This window comes from Miscanthus floridulus, chromosome 5, assembly GCF_019320115.1.
Source record: "Miscanthus floridulus cultivar M001 chromosome 5, ASM1932011v1, whole genome shotgun sequence".
NCBI classification, from domain to species: domain Eukaryota; kingdom Viridiplantae; phylum Streptophyta; class Magnoliopsida; order Poales; family Poaceae; genus Miscanthus; species Miscanthus floridulus.
Window position 1 is genome coordinate 114,650,136 of NC_089584.1, and position 15,441 is coordinate 114,665,576.

At 44.6% G+C, this 15,441-nt stretch overlaps 1 protein-coding gene across 1 annotated transcript; it reads left to right on the forward strand.

Annotated features, from left to right (window-relative positions):
* The first annotated feature begins 13,084 nt into the window (after positions 1-13,084).
* On the forward strand, positions 13,085-15,080 carry LOC136453145 (large ribosomal subunit protein bL34c-like). Its single transcript, XM_066453719.1, has 2 exons — positions 13,085-13,383; positions 14,637-15,080. The coding sequence occupies exons 1-2, from the start codon at positions 13,140-13,142 to the stop codon at positions 14,894-14,896; spliced, it is 504 nt and encodes a 167-aa protein (XP_066309816.1). The 5' UTR covers positions 13,085-13,139; the 3' UTR covers positions 14,897-15,080.
* The last annotated feature ends 361 nt before the right edge of the window (positions 15,081-15,441 follow it).

Sequence of the window (15,441 nt, forward strand, 5' to 3'; positions counted from 1 at the left end):
TGAAAGGTTTCCCGTGTTGAGGTGGAACTAGCACTAGAGGATTTGTTAAATATTTCTTAATTTCATCTAGGGCTAACTGCTGCTCAGCTCCCCATACAAATTCCTGATCGGCTTTCAATTTAAGTAATGGACTGAAAGCCTTGATCTTACCCGACAGATTAGATATGAATCTTCTAATGAAATTAATCTTACCGATCAAAGATTGCAATTCAGTTTTATTGGCAGGAGCAACCACCTTGTTAATTGCATCAATAGACTTCCTACTAATTTCGATGCCCCGCTGATGCACCATAAAACCCAAGAATTGACCTGCCGATACACCAAATGCACATTTATTAGGATTCATCTTCAATCCATGCTTCCTTGTGCACTCCAGTATCTTTCATAGATCGGCTAGATGTTTTGTGATATCTCCAGACTTAATCACTACATCATCAATGTAGATCTCCACTAATGTGTCGATGTATTCATGAAAAATAAAGTTCATAGCTCTTTGATAAGTAGCACCGGCATTTTTCAAACCAAACGTCATGACTATCCACTCAAACAACCCTACATGACCTGGACATCTGAAAGCAGTCTTGGGAATATCTTCTTCAGCCATGAATATTTGATTGTAACCTGCATTACCATCCATGAAGCTGATAATTTGATGTCCGGCTGCAGCATCAATCAACAAATCAGCAATCGGCATTGGATAGCCATCCATCGGTGTGGCTTTGTTAAGATTCCTGAAATCAATACAAACACGAAGTTTTCTATTTTTCTTATAAACATGAACCACATTAGAGATCCACTCTGCATATCGACACTGTCGAATAAACTTTGCCTCAATTAATTTAGTTATTTCGGCCTTAATGTCAGGAAGTATATTAGGGTTGCATCGGCGCGCTGGCTGCTAATGTGGCCGAAATCCAGATTTGATAGGTAACCGATGTTCAACTATCGATCGGTCTAATCCAGGCATTTCAGTATAATCCCAAGCAAAACAATCTTTATACTCTTTTAACAAATCAGTTATTTGCTGCTTACACTTGAAATCTAACTTAGCACTAATAAAAGTAGGTCTTGGCCTATCGCCATCACCAATATCTACTTCTACTAAATCATCTGTCGATGTGAACCCTTGACCTAATTTTCCATCATCGGCAAACCTATCCATTAAAACTCTTCTTCAGAACCGACTGCTTGGATCGGTGGAATTTCATAATCAGCAACTCTAAGGAACTCTTTTTCCCAAACTTCTCCTGATATGTATTTAGTTCGCTCATAAGTATCTGATTTTGCCGATGCAATGATATAAGAAGAATCACCAGGGACAAACTCAATCTTATCCCCAATCCACTGTACGAGGCATTGATGTATTGTAGAAGGAACACAACAATTAGCATGAATCCAATCCCTCCCTAGAAGCAGATTATATGCACCCTTGCCATTAATAACAAAGAACATCGTCGGCAAGGTTTTGCTGCCGATGGTCAATTCAACGCATACTGCCCCTTTAGCCGGTGACACATTGCCTTCAAAATCCTTCAGCATCATATCGGTTTTGGTCAAGTCTTGATCTCCCTTACCAAGTTTCCGATACATCACATAAGGCATAATATTAATCGTAGCCCCTCCGTCGATAAGTATCTTAGATATAGGCTGCCCATCAACTCTGCCTTTCACAAACAAAGCCTTAAGATGCTGTCTCTCGTCATCGGTAGGTTTCTCAAAAACAGCCATCATTGGATCTAGTGTCAACTGAGCTACTTGATCAGAGAGAACAACTTCTTCCTCATTATCAGATAGTGCCAAAAACTCCATCGGCAACATGAATACCATATTAACATCTGCCGATGGACCCTTATTTTTGTGTTTTACCTGCCACTGCTGATGACCAGACCTCTCATTGGAGGAATTTTCCTCTCGGTATAAATCCTCCTGATGCTCACGTTGCATCCTCCTTTTCTGTGTCTTTGTCAGACCCTCCGGGCACCATCGAGGAAACTTGGTTTTCCAAACCGGCTGATAACAGGTCCCAGTTGATTCTACACAGCGTATATTAGGGTCCCTGTAGAATATTTCTTCATCGGGAACTCTTGTGTTTGCCATCTCCTCAAGCTCCTCTTGATTCCTTGGAAAATATCCAGCGTGTTTACCAAGCCTCTCATGTACACTAAGTCTGCCCCCCAGCCGATCATGCACTGATGCTCTGCCTCTGATCGACTCATTGATAAATAAACCTTGATTGCCAGGTTGAAACCTCCTTTCTGACCGATTGACCCCATAATAACCATTGCACTCAGGGCAATTTTCAATAGTTGGCAATTTAATACCTTCTTCCCAGCAATGGATGAAAAACAGGCACCTCCAATGATCTTTATGCCGATACCATTCTTCCCGACGTCTCTCTTCTTGCTGTTGTCGATATCGGTCCTTACGTTGACGCCAACCCTCCTGCTGCCTTCGATGGGTAATCACAATGCCAGGTCGAGGAGGGTTTTTGGAACTACTGCTTTCTCCCAGCAAACCCTTACTTTTTGCATCATCGGTAGTTATCCGATGTTGGGGATCCACTGATGCGTTTTTCTCAACAGCCTCTGACGTCAATACCTTGGTCTTCCCTTTGGCCTCCAACATATTTGCTGGAAAAGGGTGTTGATCAATTTTCATCGGCTTCTGGGCCTTGGAAGTACCAAACTTAATTCTCCCAAATTCAATAGCCGATTGTAACTATTGCCTGAACACCTTGCACTCATTTGTACTGTGTGAAGTTGCATTGTGCCATTTGTAGTACAAGATCTTCTTCAACTCTTCTGCCGATGGGATCACATGATTAGGTGACAGCTTAATTTGGCCCTCTTGAAGCAGAAGATCAAATATCTTGTTGGCCTTGGTGATATCAAAGGTAAACTTTTCTGGCTCTTTCTGACCAAAGGGACAAGATATCGGCTTTTTATTCTTAACCCACTCAGCTAAGCCGATAACTGGTTCTTCATCAGAATCAGAATCTCCTACTTCTTCAACAAATGATACTTTTTTACTCCAATTCTTTTTAGGTTCAAAAACCCTAGTATCTTGATCAGAGATCCTTTGCACAAGATGACTGAGGCTTTCAAACTCCTGAGAAGCATATCTGTCTTTAAGATGTGGCAATAACCCTTGAAAAGCCAGATCGGCAAGCTGCCGATCATCCAGCACCAGGCTGTAGCACTTATTTTTTACATCTCGTAGCCTTTGCACAAAGCTTTCTACCGATTCATCATTACGCTGTCTCAATTTTACTAAATCGGTAAGCTTCTTTTCATGGATTCCAGCAAAGAAATACTTATGAAATTGTTTTTCTAGATCAGCCCAAGTAATAATAGAATTTGGTGGTAATGAAATAAACCATGTAAATGCCGATCCAGACAAAGATGATGAAAATAATCGAACTCTTAATTCATCTCTGCTAGCTGCCTCTCCACATTGAATAGTGAAGCGATTGACGTGTTCCATTGTTGATGTATCATCTTGCCTAGAGAATTTAGTGAAATCTGGTACCTTATACCGATTTGGGAGAGGAATTAAATCATATGCAAGAGGGTATGGAGTCCGATAAGAATAAGTATTGACCTTGGGCTTTATCCCAAACTGATCCTTCATAATTTCTGCTATCTTATCGGCCCAAAAAGCATCAGCCTCCTGCTGACGAACTGGCTGAATTTCTACAGGAGATACCTGCTGATATCCCTCCACATATCTTTGTGGCCCACGATCTCCAGCAATCGGCATATTTGCCGTTACTTGTGGTCCATTAACCTGCTGGAAAGGATTCATCGGCTGAGCTGCCGATGCTTGATTCTGGAAACCAGCTTGCATATGACCTTGTTGAATCCCTGCAACCTGCTAATTTTGTTGAACTGTATGTTGAACAGGTAACTGTCCTGACCAACCATTATTAGAACTCATCGGTACAAAACTTATCGATGGCTGGTAATTTGCTGACATTGTTGGATAATTATAACAAGCTTGAGGCATGAACTGAACCCCAGTTTGACTCATAGCAGGGGCTTTCTGCTGCATCGGCAGTAAGCTTGCCGATGGACTTGAATTGGGTGTTTGAACCAAAGGCATCTGGAAACCTCCTGGAGTTGGTTGCACAGTAGTTGCTGTGGCATATTGAGGCACTTGAGCCATCGGCGAAACAGCCGATGGTATAGGAGCTTTTCCTACTGCATCAAACACTTGAGGTAACCCAGGATTGAAAGCAGATGACTCCGGAGGCATACCATATCTCCACCAATTAGCAGGAATCTGGCTATTCTGAGACACAGGGCCTGACATAGCTGATGCCGATAGATCTGTATTAAGCTGAACTCGTCCTCCTGGTAGTACCGGATCTGATCGTATCGGTGTAGATTAAATATTAGGTAAGCCTGCCGATACTGGAGGAGAAGTAACTTCTGTACCCACAACGGCCGAGGGAGCCGATGGAGTATTGACAGATGCCGGCTCTGGTTGGTGATAGGCAGGCCCAACGTAATGCGGTGACGCTTGTCCTTCTTTGAGAGTTCGAACCACATCATTATGAACAGTATTGGACAGCACATTGGAATGATTAATCAAAGCATGATTTACTGTAGAATTAACCATCTCTTGAAGTTTACCAGGATTGGAGTCAAAGGTAACCTGCCGAGGCAACGGCAAATCTTGCTTCTGGATGACTTGTCCACTCTTGTTCAGGCTAAACGATCTCAGACAAAGCTACTTGTATTCTTCTATAGCCTTTTCCATAGCCTACCTCTGCTCTTCCTTAAGATCTTCTGATACCGCGATAATGTTCCCTGAATCGATCTCGGGATTGAACATATTGATCAGATTGATTTGTCCCACCGAGCGTGCCAAAAGATGTGTTGATGCAAAAGTGGATCTGCAAACACAAAGGGCTAATACCCGAATCGATATCCAAAGCATGCCAGTCGATTTGACCTGTTAATCGACAAGGATGAAGATACGAGCACTTTGGTCCTGACAACAGCGATACCCCGGAAGTCACGGCCAAGAGGTACTCACGCGGAACTCGAGAATCGCCGAAGATCGCACTGAAGCGATGCAACTCGCCGAATCAATGAGAACTCGTAAAAAGGAAAAATATGCAAATTGACGAAGTCGCCGAAAAGTAAGTAGATGCAAATAGGAGTAAAAATTGGTTTTGATATTGATTGATATATATTACATTGCCCCTCAATCTATATTTATACCCTGATCTAAAGAGACATAACCAAATACGACTAGGACACCAAGTCCATATCTAAGGAAACACGTGACTCTTACATGAATCATACTCTAACAAATATAGAAAAGGAAATCAACTCCTATCTATTTCCCTGTCCGCCTCAATTATGATGGAATTCTCACCGACCTCCTTTCCATCGGCATACTTCCTGTTTCATCGGCAGTAGTTTTCAAGCCTTCCTTCATCGGCATCGACAATAACATCTCCAACCTTATCGGCAACGCCCGAGTCTAAATCAACCTTTCCATCGATCACCACCATTTATCGGCAACCATCTTTACAAGCTGATTTTCATCGGCTGTCAGCATATACAGTAACTTTCCTCTTGTCGATTAGCCCACTCTGATCATTTTGACACGTGCAAAAAACGGTGTCAACACAATCAATCAAACTATTTCAAGTGAGTATCAAGAATGGTTCTTTGGAAAGAGGTCACTTCTCCCTAGTGTAGGGGCTTGCCGCCTATGAGTAGGTAAACCAAGTGTGGTACTTGGAAGGCTAACATGGAAGTGGTGATCCGAGAATATTTAAGATGCTTAGTTGAAGCAATCAAAAGGATTGATCAAGAAAAGCAAGCAACACCCAAAAGAGAGCTAGTCATGGTATTTCAAGTGGCATCCTCACATTGATGCTCTCATGCAAGCAAAACTCAAAAGATAAAGCAAGCCAACCACAATAAGAAAGTGCACTTGATCATAAGTGGTATTCATTTCATATGGGTGAAGAATGAGATTCAAATTGGTATCTATTGGTCTTCACCAAGCTTTTAATCAGACTTCACATTGCTATTGGAGTAATGAAATGGAATCTATGTGACTATCCTCTACTCCAACATAGCAAATGTATCATTGTAATATGCATGATCATTACATCCCTTACTAGTATGCGGTTAGTGCATATAGTACATGCTTCATAGGATCATGCATTACAAATGAAATGTTTAAATTCATAACCTACCACTATCGCTTGAATGATTATTTGATCTAGTGGTTAGTATGTGAATTTGTTCATGAGCTAGTGAACCTAAGTACTTGATTTAAAATTGGATTGCTAAACAAGTAACAAGTACAACATTGGCAAGATAACCCTTACAAGAGGTGTGAAGAAGCTTATCATTGGTTCAAACCGGACTTGAAAGCTTAAGCAAATCAATTTAGTTCAAGTCACATAAGAAGCTCATGATAGTGATAAGAGTACAAGCACAAGACAACAATGCAAATGGATATCTAGTTTGTTTATTTCAAATGGTATCTAGACTCAAGTATTTCATCAAGAAACTACAAATGATGTCTAGATCAACTCATAAGTGATATCCTATAAATGGTACTCATAAAGATAGAAAATGTTCAAGAAATGGTTCTTATTAAAAAAATCCAACAAATGGTTCCACAAGTGATCCTCAACTTTAAGTGATCATCAAATGAAGAATGCATCCCTCAACTACAAGAGCTCAAGTGTATCAAATGGATGACCCATGCTATCACATAGGGGGAGGTGTCACACTAATTGATACCAAGATCAAAGATCCTATGTGTGGTATCTCAAGAAGCCCTACACAAGATTTAAGTGGTACAACCTTCAATTGGTACCAAATTGGTATCTACAAGTGGTGTCATTCCAACAATCAAATAATGTCCATAAAAAATGCAAGATTCAAGCCTCAACCATCTACCCCAAACGTATACCTTTGCATCAATGAGAAACTCACCTTTTATAGGAATTGATGACAAAGGGGGAGAGATTGTACAAAGATATGAAAACTTTTATAGGGGGGGAGATAAATTGTGTAAGGGGAGAGATAAGATATGAAAGCTAAAGAGGTTGGACATGGACATGGACAAAGAGGGAGCAACATTGAAGAAAAGAGATGGATCAAAATTTCTTAGATAAGAGAAGCACACAAGAAGGGGGAGCAAGCTCATGAACTTTGATTGATTGCATTTGATATGTGCATATTCATGTGCTTGCTTGCATTGCATAAGCTTTTAAAATTCAATGTGCATGCTTGTGTGGTGTATACTAGTTGTAAAACTTGAATGATGATTTGATAACTAGCATGTATAGGATGACAGCTAGACACTTGGTATGTTCTTCAAGTAATGCTAGTACCTTGCCTTTAATATTGATCTCATGAGGTATCTAGTGTTTTTATTTCCAAGTGACATCTAGCTAATCATGGTGCTAAGGATGAACTTAAAGGTGCAACTACGATTGGTGTCACGCTTCAAAGGTTTATTCTATACACCTTAGCATCATTCAGTAGTAATTACTCTCCCACATTTTCAATCTATGCATATGTGCAAGCTTAGAATCAAATACTCTAGCACATATGTAGGGGGAGCTAATACTACCATTTCAGGTTTGTGATACTTGTCCAAAATCATTTACACATGGTAAAATTGCTTGGGCAAGCAACATGAATCCAAAAGAGCTTAATTTATATATCTTTGTAGAGTTGTCATCAATTACCAAAAAGGGGGAGATTGAAAGGTCCTTGTTTGGTTTTGGTAATTGAGTGACAACTTAAGTGGACTAATTGTGTTTATGTGAGATACACAGGTGATTAGTCCACAGGTATATATGTGTGAGCAACATATGCCATGAAGGGGTAACGGCTAGCTTAGCCCTTCGGGCTATAAATAGAAGTGGCTCTCGGCCATGGCAGGAGAAGAGCACCTCAGGGGACTTAGTGTCCATGCTTGTGAGTGCTTGGGAGTCCTCCATCTCACACATACTTGATAGTGATCATTCGATTGTGTGAGAGAGCGATTCTAGTGCGATTGTATCATGAGGTTGCATCGAGTGGCACTAGGTGATCGAGTTGTAAGCCAGTGGTGCTTGTTACTCTTGGAGGTTGCCACCTCCTAGACGGCTTGGTGGTGGTCTCCGTCAAAGCCCGCAAGAAGCTTGTGCGGTGCTCCGAAGAAGTGCTTGGGAGGGGCATTGTGCTTGCCCCGCGGGAGCCGCGAAGAGCAACTTTAGTAAAGCGTGTCATTGAGCTACCCTCACTCAAGGGGTAGGTTCTTGCGGCGCCCGACGTGCAGGCTTAGCGGGTGATGCTAATTAGCCGCCGAACCTCCAAGTGAGCGGTCGACACAACGGGGACTAGCGTGTTGGCAAACATGTAAACCTCAGGAGAAAAATCATCGTGTCAACCTTGTTCTTCCCGTTGGTTTGCATCCTCATTATACAAGCTTGCAATTACTTTTATATATATTGTGCTTGTGTAGTTGCTCTTGTAATTAGTTAGCTTGTGTAGCTTGCTAATTACCTTCTTGCTTGTGTAGCATAGAAGTATCTCCCTTGTGTGGCTAATTTGGTTTGCGTAACCTTGTTAGTCACATTGCTTAGTTTGTGTAGCTAAGTAATTGCGCTCTCTAATTAGGCATTGGTTGCCTTGTTATTGAGCATTGCTAGTGAGCTTAGGTGACTTTGTGCTTTTGCTTACTAGCATGTGTAGGAGCTCCCTTGTCGCTTAAAGTACTAGTGGCATAGGTTTGTGTGACCTTGCTCCTAGAATTATTTAGGTAAGCTCTAGCTAGCTCGGCACCTTAATTGCTTAATTAGTATATTTGAAAGGTGCTAAAAACATAGATAGAGGGGTGTAGTCTTGGCTAGACCGATAGTTTTAATTCCGCACTTGTTTCGGCTAGCCGACGCGATTAAGTTTTAAAAAGGACTATTCACCCCCCTCTAGTCGCCATCTCGACCCTTTCAATCAGTATCAGAGATAGGTCTCTCATTTGTATGCCTAGGCAGCCTGTGCTGATATAGGTGGAGAGGAGTTGAGGAGGCCAGAGTCGCTTGTCTCATCGAGGTCTGGTTTCCCGGTGACAACGGCGGCGGGAGCGCGCCACAGCGCGGTGATGTGCCAAGCGCGTAGGAAAAACAAGTTGCTCAACTGGGCCCAATGTGCACTAGCCCAAACTGGCACGGTAATGCTACGACTCCGACGTCCAATGGTTTCTGGATGCGTGTAACATAAGGATTAGATACAGCGCCGTGCGTCCTTCTCCATTTGTCCCTCACGGCCTTATCCACTCGCACAACAGTTCATTCACCAGGTACCGCTCCTCCACACATTCGCTGCAGCTGCTCCTCTCCTCTCCCTCTCCTCCCCCATGGTTCCAGGAGCATTGCCCCCCCCCACTACGCTCCACAGTGCCGCGAGCCGGCGGTGGCGCTCCTCCCCACCTTCCGCTTTGTCCCTCCCTATCCGGCGGCGGCGGCGTCCACTCCTACTCCGGTGTCCTCCTCCCCCACCACAGCGGTTCCTTCCCCCACACCGACGTCTCCTTCCCCAACGTCGGCGTCCTCCTTCCCCACCCTGGCTCTCTCCTCAACACCGGCGTCCTCTCCCACCACGGTGGCTCCTTCCCCCACACTGACGTCTCCTTCCCCGACCCTGGCGTCCTTCTCCCCCACCTCAGCTCCCTCCTCCCCACCCCGGTGGCACCCCTCCCCGACACCGGCGTCCTCCTCCACATGGAGCTCCTGACGCCCTCAGATCTGGCGGCCATGGCGTTCCCCGTGTAGGCCCTCTCTCCCCCCTATATGTTGCAATTGTATCTTTCAGTTCTTTCAGACGCTTCAAAGGTATGTTGGAGTTGAATCATAAGGATGTTGCACAAGTAGATCTGGGGATGTTTTGCCCAGGTTGCATTTGTTTCAAAGGTTTGTTGAAAGCACTGTTTCAAAAATGTTTCACTTGTTTCTAGACTATGTTGCAATCATTCTGATCTGAATGTTTTCATATGCTTGGCACAAATGTTGCAATAATACTTTTGAAATGTTTTAGTTGCTTCAATCTCATGTTGCAGTAGTTGTTCCATGCTGTTGCAAGTGTTTTTTATTCGAGCGTTGTTTCACATGCTTGACACCAGTGTTGCAATAATATGTTCCAAATGTTTCAGCTCCTTTAACATATTGTTGCAACAGTTTGTTCCGTGTTGTTGCAATAATATGCTCATGGTGTTTCAGCTGCTTCAGCCTAATGTTGCAGCAGTCGTTCCGTGTTGTTGTAATAATATGTTCATGGTGTTTCAGCTGTTTTCTGCCTAATGTTGCAGTAGTTGTTCCGTGTTATTGCACGTGTTTTATTTCAGCTTTCTATGTTGTTTGGCCGGGGAGGGACGAGCCGAGGAGGGCGGCGACGCGTGGTTCACCGGGGGCCTAGCGGGCGAAGGTGCTGGGGCCGGCGGACAGGGGGTGCTTTGGCCATGGGGCACGCTAGACATACAGCATGCTTGTCGCAGGTGTGGGGCGGACGCGACAGACTACGGGACGATCTAGGGCCATGCGTATATTTGGCCATGCAGCCCGCGGCCCCCCGGCCCGGCCCGTGGCCCGTTGTTTTGGCCCGGCCTGGTGACCGTCGTGCCTGTGCCGGCCTGGCCCGAGACACCAGGCCGTGCCTAGGCCACCGGCCTGGCCCGTGGCATGGCACGGGCACGGCACGGTGCATGAGGCGGCCCGGTCAGAGAAACGGCCCACGAAGGCAGGCCGCTGGCCCACCCCACGCACCCTCGTCGTATATAAGCCGTCCGCCCGTTCGGCCACGGCGCATCCCCCTCCCAAACCCTAACCTAATCCTCTTCGGCTCTTCCTCTCCCCCGCCGCGGCTCTCTCAGTCTCTCGCTCTGCTCTCCCATTCTCGATCCAGATCCACCGTCGTCGACGCCGACGTTCGTCCGTCCTCCCCGTCACCGGTGAGCGGTGACCGCGTCGGCGCTCCTCCCTGGTCCCTACTTCCCCGCCGTCTCCTCCTCCCTCCTTTTCCTCTACTCTTACTCCCTCACTCCTCTCTCGGTGAACCATATGAGTGTTCATGGCAGTCCCTCCTCCACCACCTCGCCGTTGATTCTAATCCGTGTCTGTCTGTCTCATCCGCTGCTTGGCTGGCCTCTTCATCATCGGCATCGGGCTCTGGGTACACAGGTTGGACTTCTTCCCTAACCCTAACCCTAGATCTGTCATCTGTTCTTCTTCTTCTCACTTCTTCTTCGTCTTCTTCTCACTTCTTCTTCTTCAGTTCTTCACTTCTTCTTCTTCTCGCCGTTGATTCTAATTTGTGTCTGTCTCATCCGCTGCTTGGCTGGCCTCTTCATCACCGGCACCGGGCTCCGGGTACACAGGTTGGACTTCTTCCCTAACCCTAACCCTAGATCTGTCATCTGTTCTTCTTCTTCTCACTTCTTCTTCGTCTTCTTCTCACTTCTTCTTCTTCAGTTCTTCACTTCTTCTTCTTCTAACTTCTTCTTCTTGCGTGTAGGTTGGTGCCTGACGCCGCGTCTTCCTCCTCTGGAGTAGACATGGCCAGGCCGCCCAAGCGCCCGTTGAGGGGCGGTGCTCGTGCTGCTGGAGGTTGAGGTCGGGCATGGCTGTCCGGCTCGTCCACAGGTGGTTCCAGCCTCGCAACGCGGGGGGAGAATCAGCATCCCCTCGGCGACGGCGAGGACCAGGCGCTGTACGCGGATGACCTGCTGGAAGTCGAGGACGACGACGACATACGTGATGATGCAGCCGGTCTGTTCGGCGTCGACCTCGGTGACGGCAACCAGCCCATCGATGTCGATGGCGACGACGACGATGGTGGAGTTGAGGTATCCACTGACACTCATGGTACCTCCTCTGGTAAGAAAGTTTCTGCTATTTGGGATTACTTCCATGAGATTAAGGAGAAGGGAATTCGAGTACGTGCCATCTGTAAACATTGTCATGCGCGATACACTGCTAGATCGGCCGCTGGCACTAGCCATTTGAGACGGCACATGAATTCTTGTATGAAAAAACGTGATCAGGCTAGTCTTGTCCAGTCTAAGCTTGCTCTGAATCCTGATGGTTTGAACAATTGGGTGTATGATCCTTTGATTGCTCACACTGAGTTGTGCCATTTGATTGCTAGGCTAGACCTTCCTTTAGGGATAGGTGAGACTGATGCTTGGGAGGATTACATTAAGCGTGCTCATAATCATCTGTTCCAAAAGGTTTCTAGGCAGACTACCACTAGAGATATGTCTAAACTATTTGATGAACAACGTGATATGCTTATGAAATCTGTGTTGCCTGCTGCATCTTCTGTTTCTTTGACATCTGATATTTGGTCTGGTAATGCTAAAGAGGATTATATATCTGTGGTTGCTCATTATGTTAGTGCTGATTGGGAGTTATAGAAAAAAGTAATTGGTTTAAGGCTGATTGATGTTTCACATTCTGGTGATAACATTGCTGATAGGATTGCTAGTGTGGTTGAGGAGTTTGGTTTGATAGACAAGGTATTTTCTGTGTCTCTAGACAATGCTTCTGCTAATTCTAGGGCATATGAGATTTTGCAGCCTATGTTCTTTGATTATTTGGGTTCTTATCCTGCACCTACTCCCACTGATCCTAACAAGGTGCAGTATTTGCTTGTGCATCAGCGTTGTGCATGCCATATCATCAATCTTATTGTTAAATCTGGCATGAAGAGGTTGAAACCTTATACTGAAGATTTCAGAACTGCAATAAGTTTTTTAAATTCCTCTAATCAAAGAATTGCATTGTTTAAAAACTACTGCAAGGCTTAGGGTCTTAAACCTAGGAAGTTTGGTTTGGACATAGATGTTAGATGAAATTCTACTTTTTTGATGCTCAAACATTTACCGCCGTACAAAGAAGTCTTTGATGTGTTGAGGACGTGCAGACTGGGAAGGGGGGCGCGGAATTGGGTAGGAGCACGTGCTGAGGAATGCGTCAGCCGTCCCATGGATCGGCCGTCCGGGCGCCGGCGCTCCGCAGACTGGCTGCCCGTATGGCCTACCTCATCAAGCGTGGATAAGATAAAACAAAAAAAGCAGCAGGGAGTGGCTAGCCCGCAACACTTGCGAGTCCTCCAACCATGGCGCTCGCCCTAGCCTCTCCAATGGCGTCTCTCCCCGTCCACTCCGGGAGGATCTCGGCGGCGGCTATCGGAGGCGTTGTACGCACTCGCAGGGCGGCCCCGGTGGGCGTCTCCGCCTCCCCGTTCCTCCGGAGCTCCTTCGTCTCGTCCTCCTCCACGTCGTCCGCCTCCGCCTCCCCCGCCTCGCTCGCGGCGGCGGTCTCGGCGTCGCTGGCCTTCACGTCCTCTTCCTCCTTCGCAGGTGAGAATGTATCCCGTATTCCTTCTCTTCTCTGTATTGTGTGCTGGCGTTTGGGCGGCCATTTGTTTTGACCTTTGGGGAATTTGTGGGTGGTTGCTTACTACTGTAGTAAGCTCACATGGGAAATGTCATTGAAATTATGACTTCATGCACCTTGTGCTGGCACTAGGTCTTCAGATAGGGCGTTTGAGTTGTTAATACAGAATTCACTAATGATACCAGGAAGGTGGCGTCGAGAGGGTGTAGTTTTTGTATAGTTTGTTGTTCATTGCTCTAGTCCACTATAGGGAGCAGTACAATAACTGGGGACTTATGTTGGTTTAACGTTTGAAACGGAACTAATTACGCTCCCTTCATGTAAATAAACAGAAATAAAGGTGTCCCAGTTAGTTGTCTGAAAACATTGAAACTTGTGTGGCTGGTATTATGAAAAATCTCAAATTCAGTTAGTGTCGAACACATGGTTAATTGGATGGTTCGGAGAAATCTGAAATTTTATATTCTGGAGTCTGAGCATTCCAAAATGGCTCAATCAACAAAATTTTATTTAGTATAATGTGAATGTGAGGCGAAGTAATTTGTAGAGTACTTGTGGAGTCAGTTGTGTCATGTGTGTCAGTGCCCAAACTTGAAACTGACTATGCTCATTTTTTGAGAGTTATGGGAAGGAGCAAATATGAAACTTTGTAATTGTTATTATCTCCACGAAATGTCTGATAAGTTCTAGACTATATCTGTCTGAATTGTCGTAAATGATGTGAATATCACAAAATCTTACATGACAACAGCTACATAGAATTGGCCATTTTCTTTCAGTCCTGAATCATTTCGACGTTGTAAAATCTTACAAAATAGCTACATAGAATTGTCTTGTGTTTTCTATTGCGAATCATCTAGGCAACATCTACAAGACATTGAATTAGCATTTTCTTTTGCTTGACAAGAAATCAATATCTATGAAGGGCTGCATACAACAGGACTGCTAACCAACATATAGTCAAATAAATTATATAACACAGTTGAAGCACAAGCGCTTCCAAGAAACTTGATCTCAAGACTGATACTATGACACCACTTTCATCACTCCCAAAGCTCCTAAAATAAGCACAGCAAAGTTGAATTCAAGGAGCCACTTAAGCATTGTATAACCTTTTCGAAAATTCAAACACAACCAGATAGGTATTCACAAATAAGTGATTGTGAATGCCTGTGTGCCTTCATTGTTCTTATTCTTTTAACATGTTCTATGTCAGGTTCATCTTTGGGAATTGAGTTCAGCTACAATGGAATGACTACACGAAGATCCCATGGTATGCAGATTAGGGCTGGAAAGGCTGCCCTCTGCATGACCAAGAGGTCAAGGTCTAGGAAGTCACTTGCCCGTACACATGGTTTCCGCAGGCGGATGCGGACTACTTCTGGAAGAAAGGTACTGAAGCGCAGGCGTGCCAAAGGCAGGAAGGTTCTTTGCACAAGGACAAACTCACCCAGTGGGACGAAAAGATTGTTCTAATTACACTGCAATTTGATGTGCTTGCAACTGTAAGTGTACTTTCTACTTCCAATCTTCTGAGCCGCCCGTCTATCTGTAACAATCATGTAGCATCCAATTCCTGTTTATTTGGTTAAAATATCTGGATATATTACCTTCTCCACACAACTTCAAGTTACTTTTTTTTGGGATGTCGTGTCCTTAATCCCTGCTGTTTTGTGCAACATATGCTATGCTTTCTGCTTCCAAGGTTTTATTTGGTGCATGAATGAGATTTCATTATGAATATTGACTCTGCCCTAGTGGGCCTGAACTTGTGTGCACTAGCATCTTCAGAGTATCAAGGAACACTTGAAAGTAGATACCTTCGCTGTTATGAAGTATAGGATCTCCTTTTACGTTGCAGATAATCCGTTATGAATACTGAATCTTCCCTATAGGACCTGAAATTGTGTGCAGTATCATCCTTCGCTGTACTGAATTAGGATCTCCTTTTGCGTTGCAGGGATAATCCATTATATTAATGTATAAAATAGACAGAGCTTCCAATAAGAATCACATTTTGA

Bases quoted from the DNA above. Each gene is read 5' to 3' on its own strand.
- LOC136453145 (XM_066453719.1), top strand. From the start codon at position 13,140: ATGGCGCTCGCCCTAGCCTCTCCAATGGCGTCTCTCCCCGTCCACTCC. The intron at 13,384-14,636 runs GTGAGAATGTAT...GTTCTATGTCAG, and splicing joins GTCCTCTTCCTCCTTCGCAG to GTTCATCTTTGGGAATTGAG.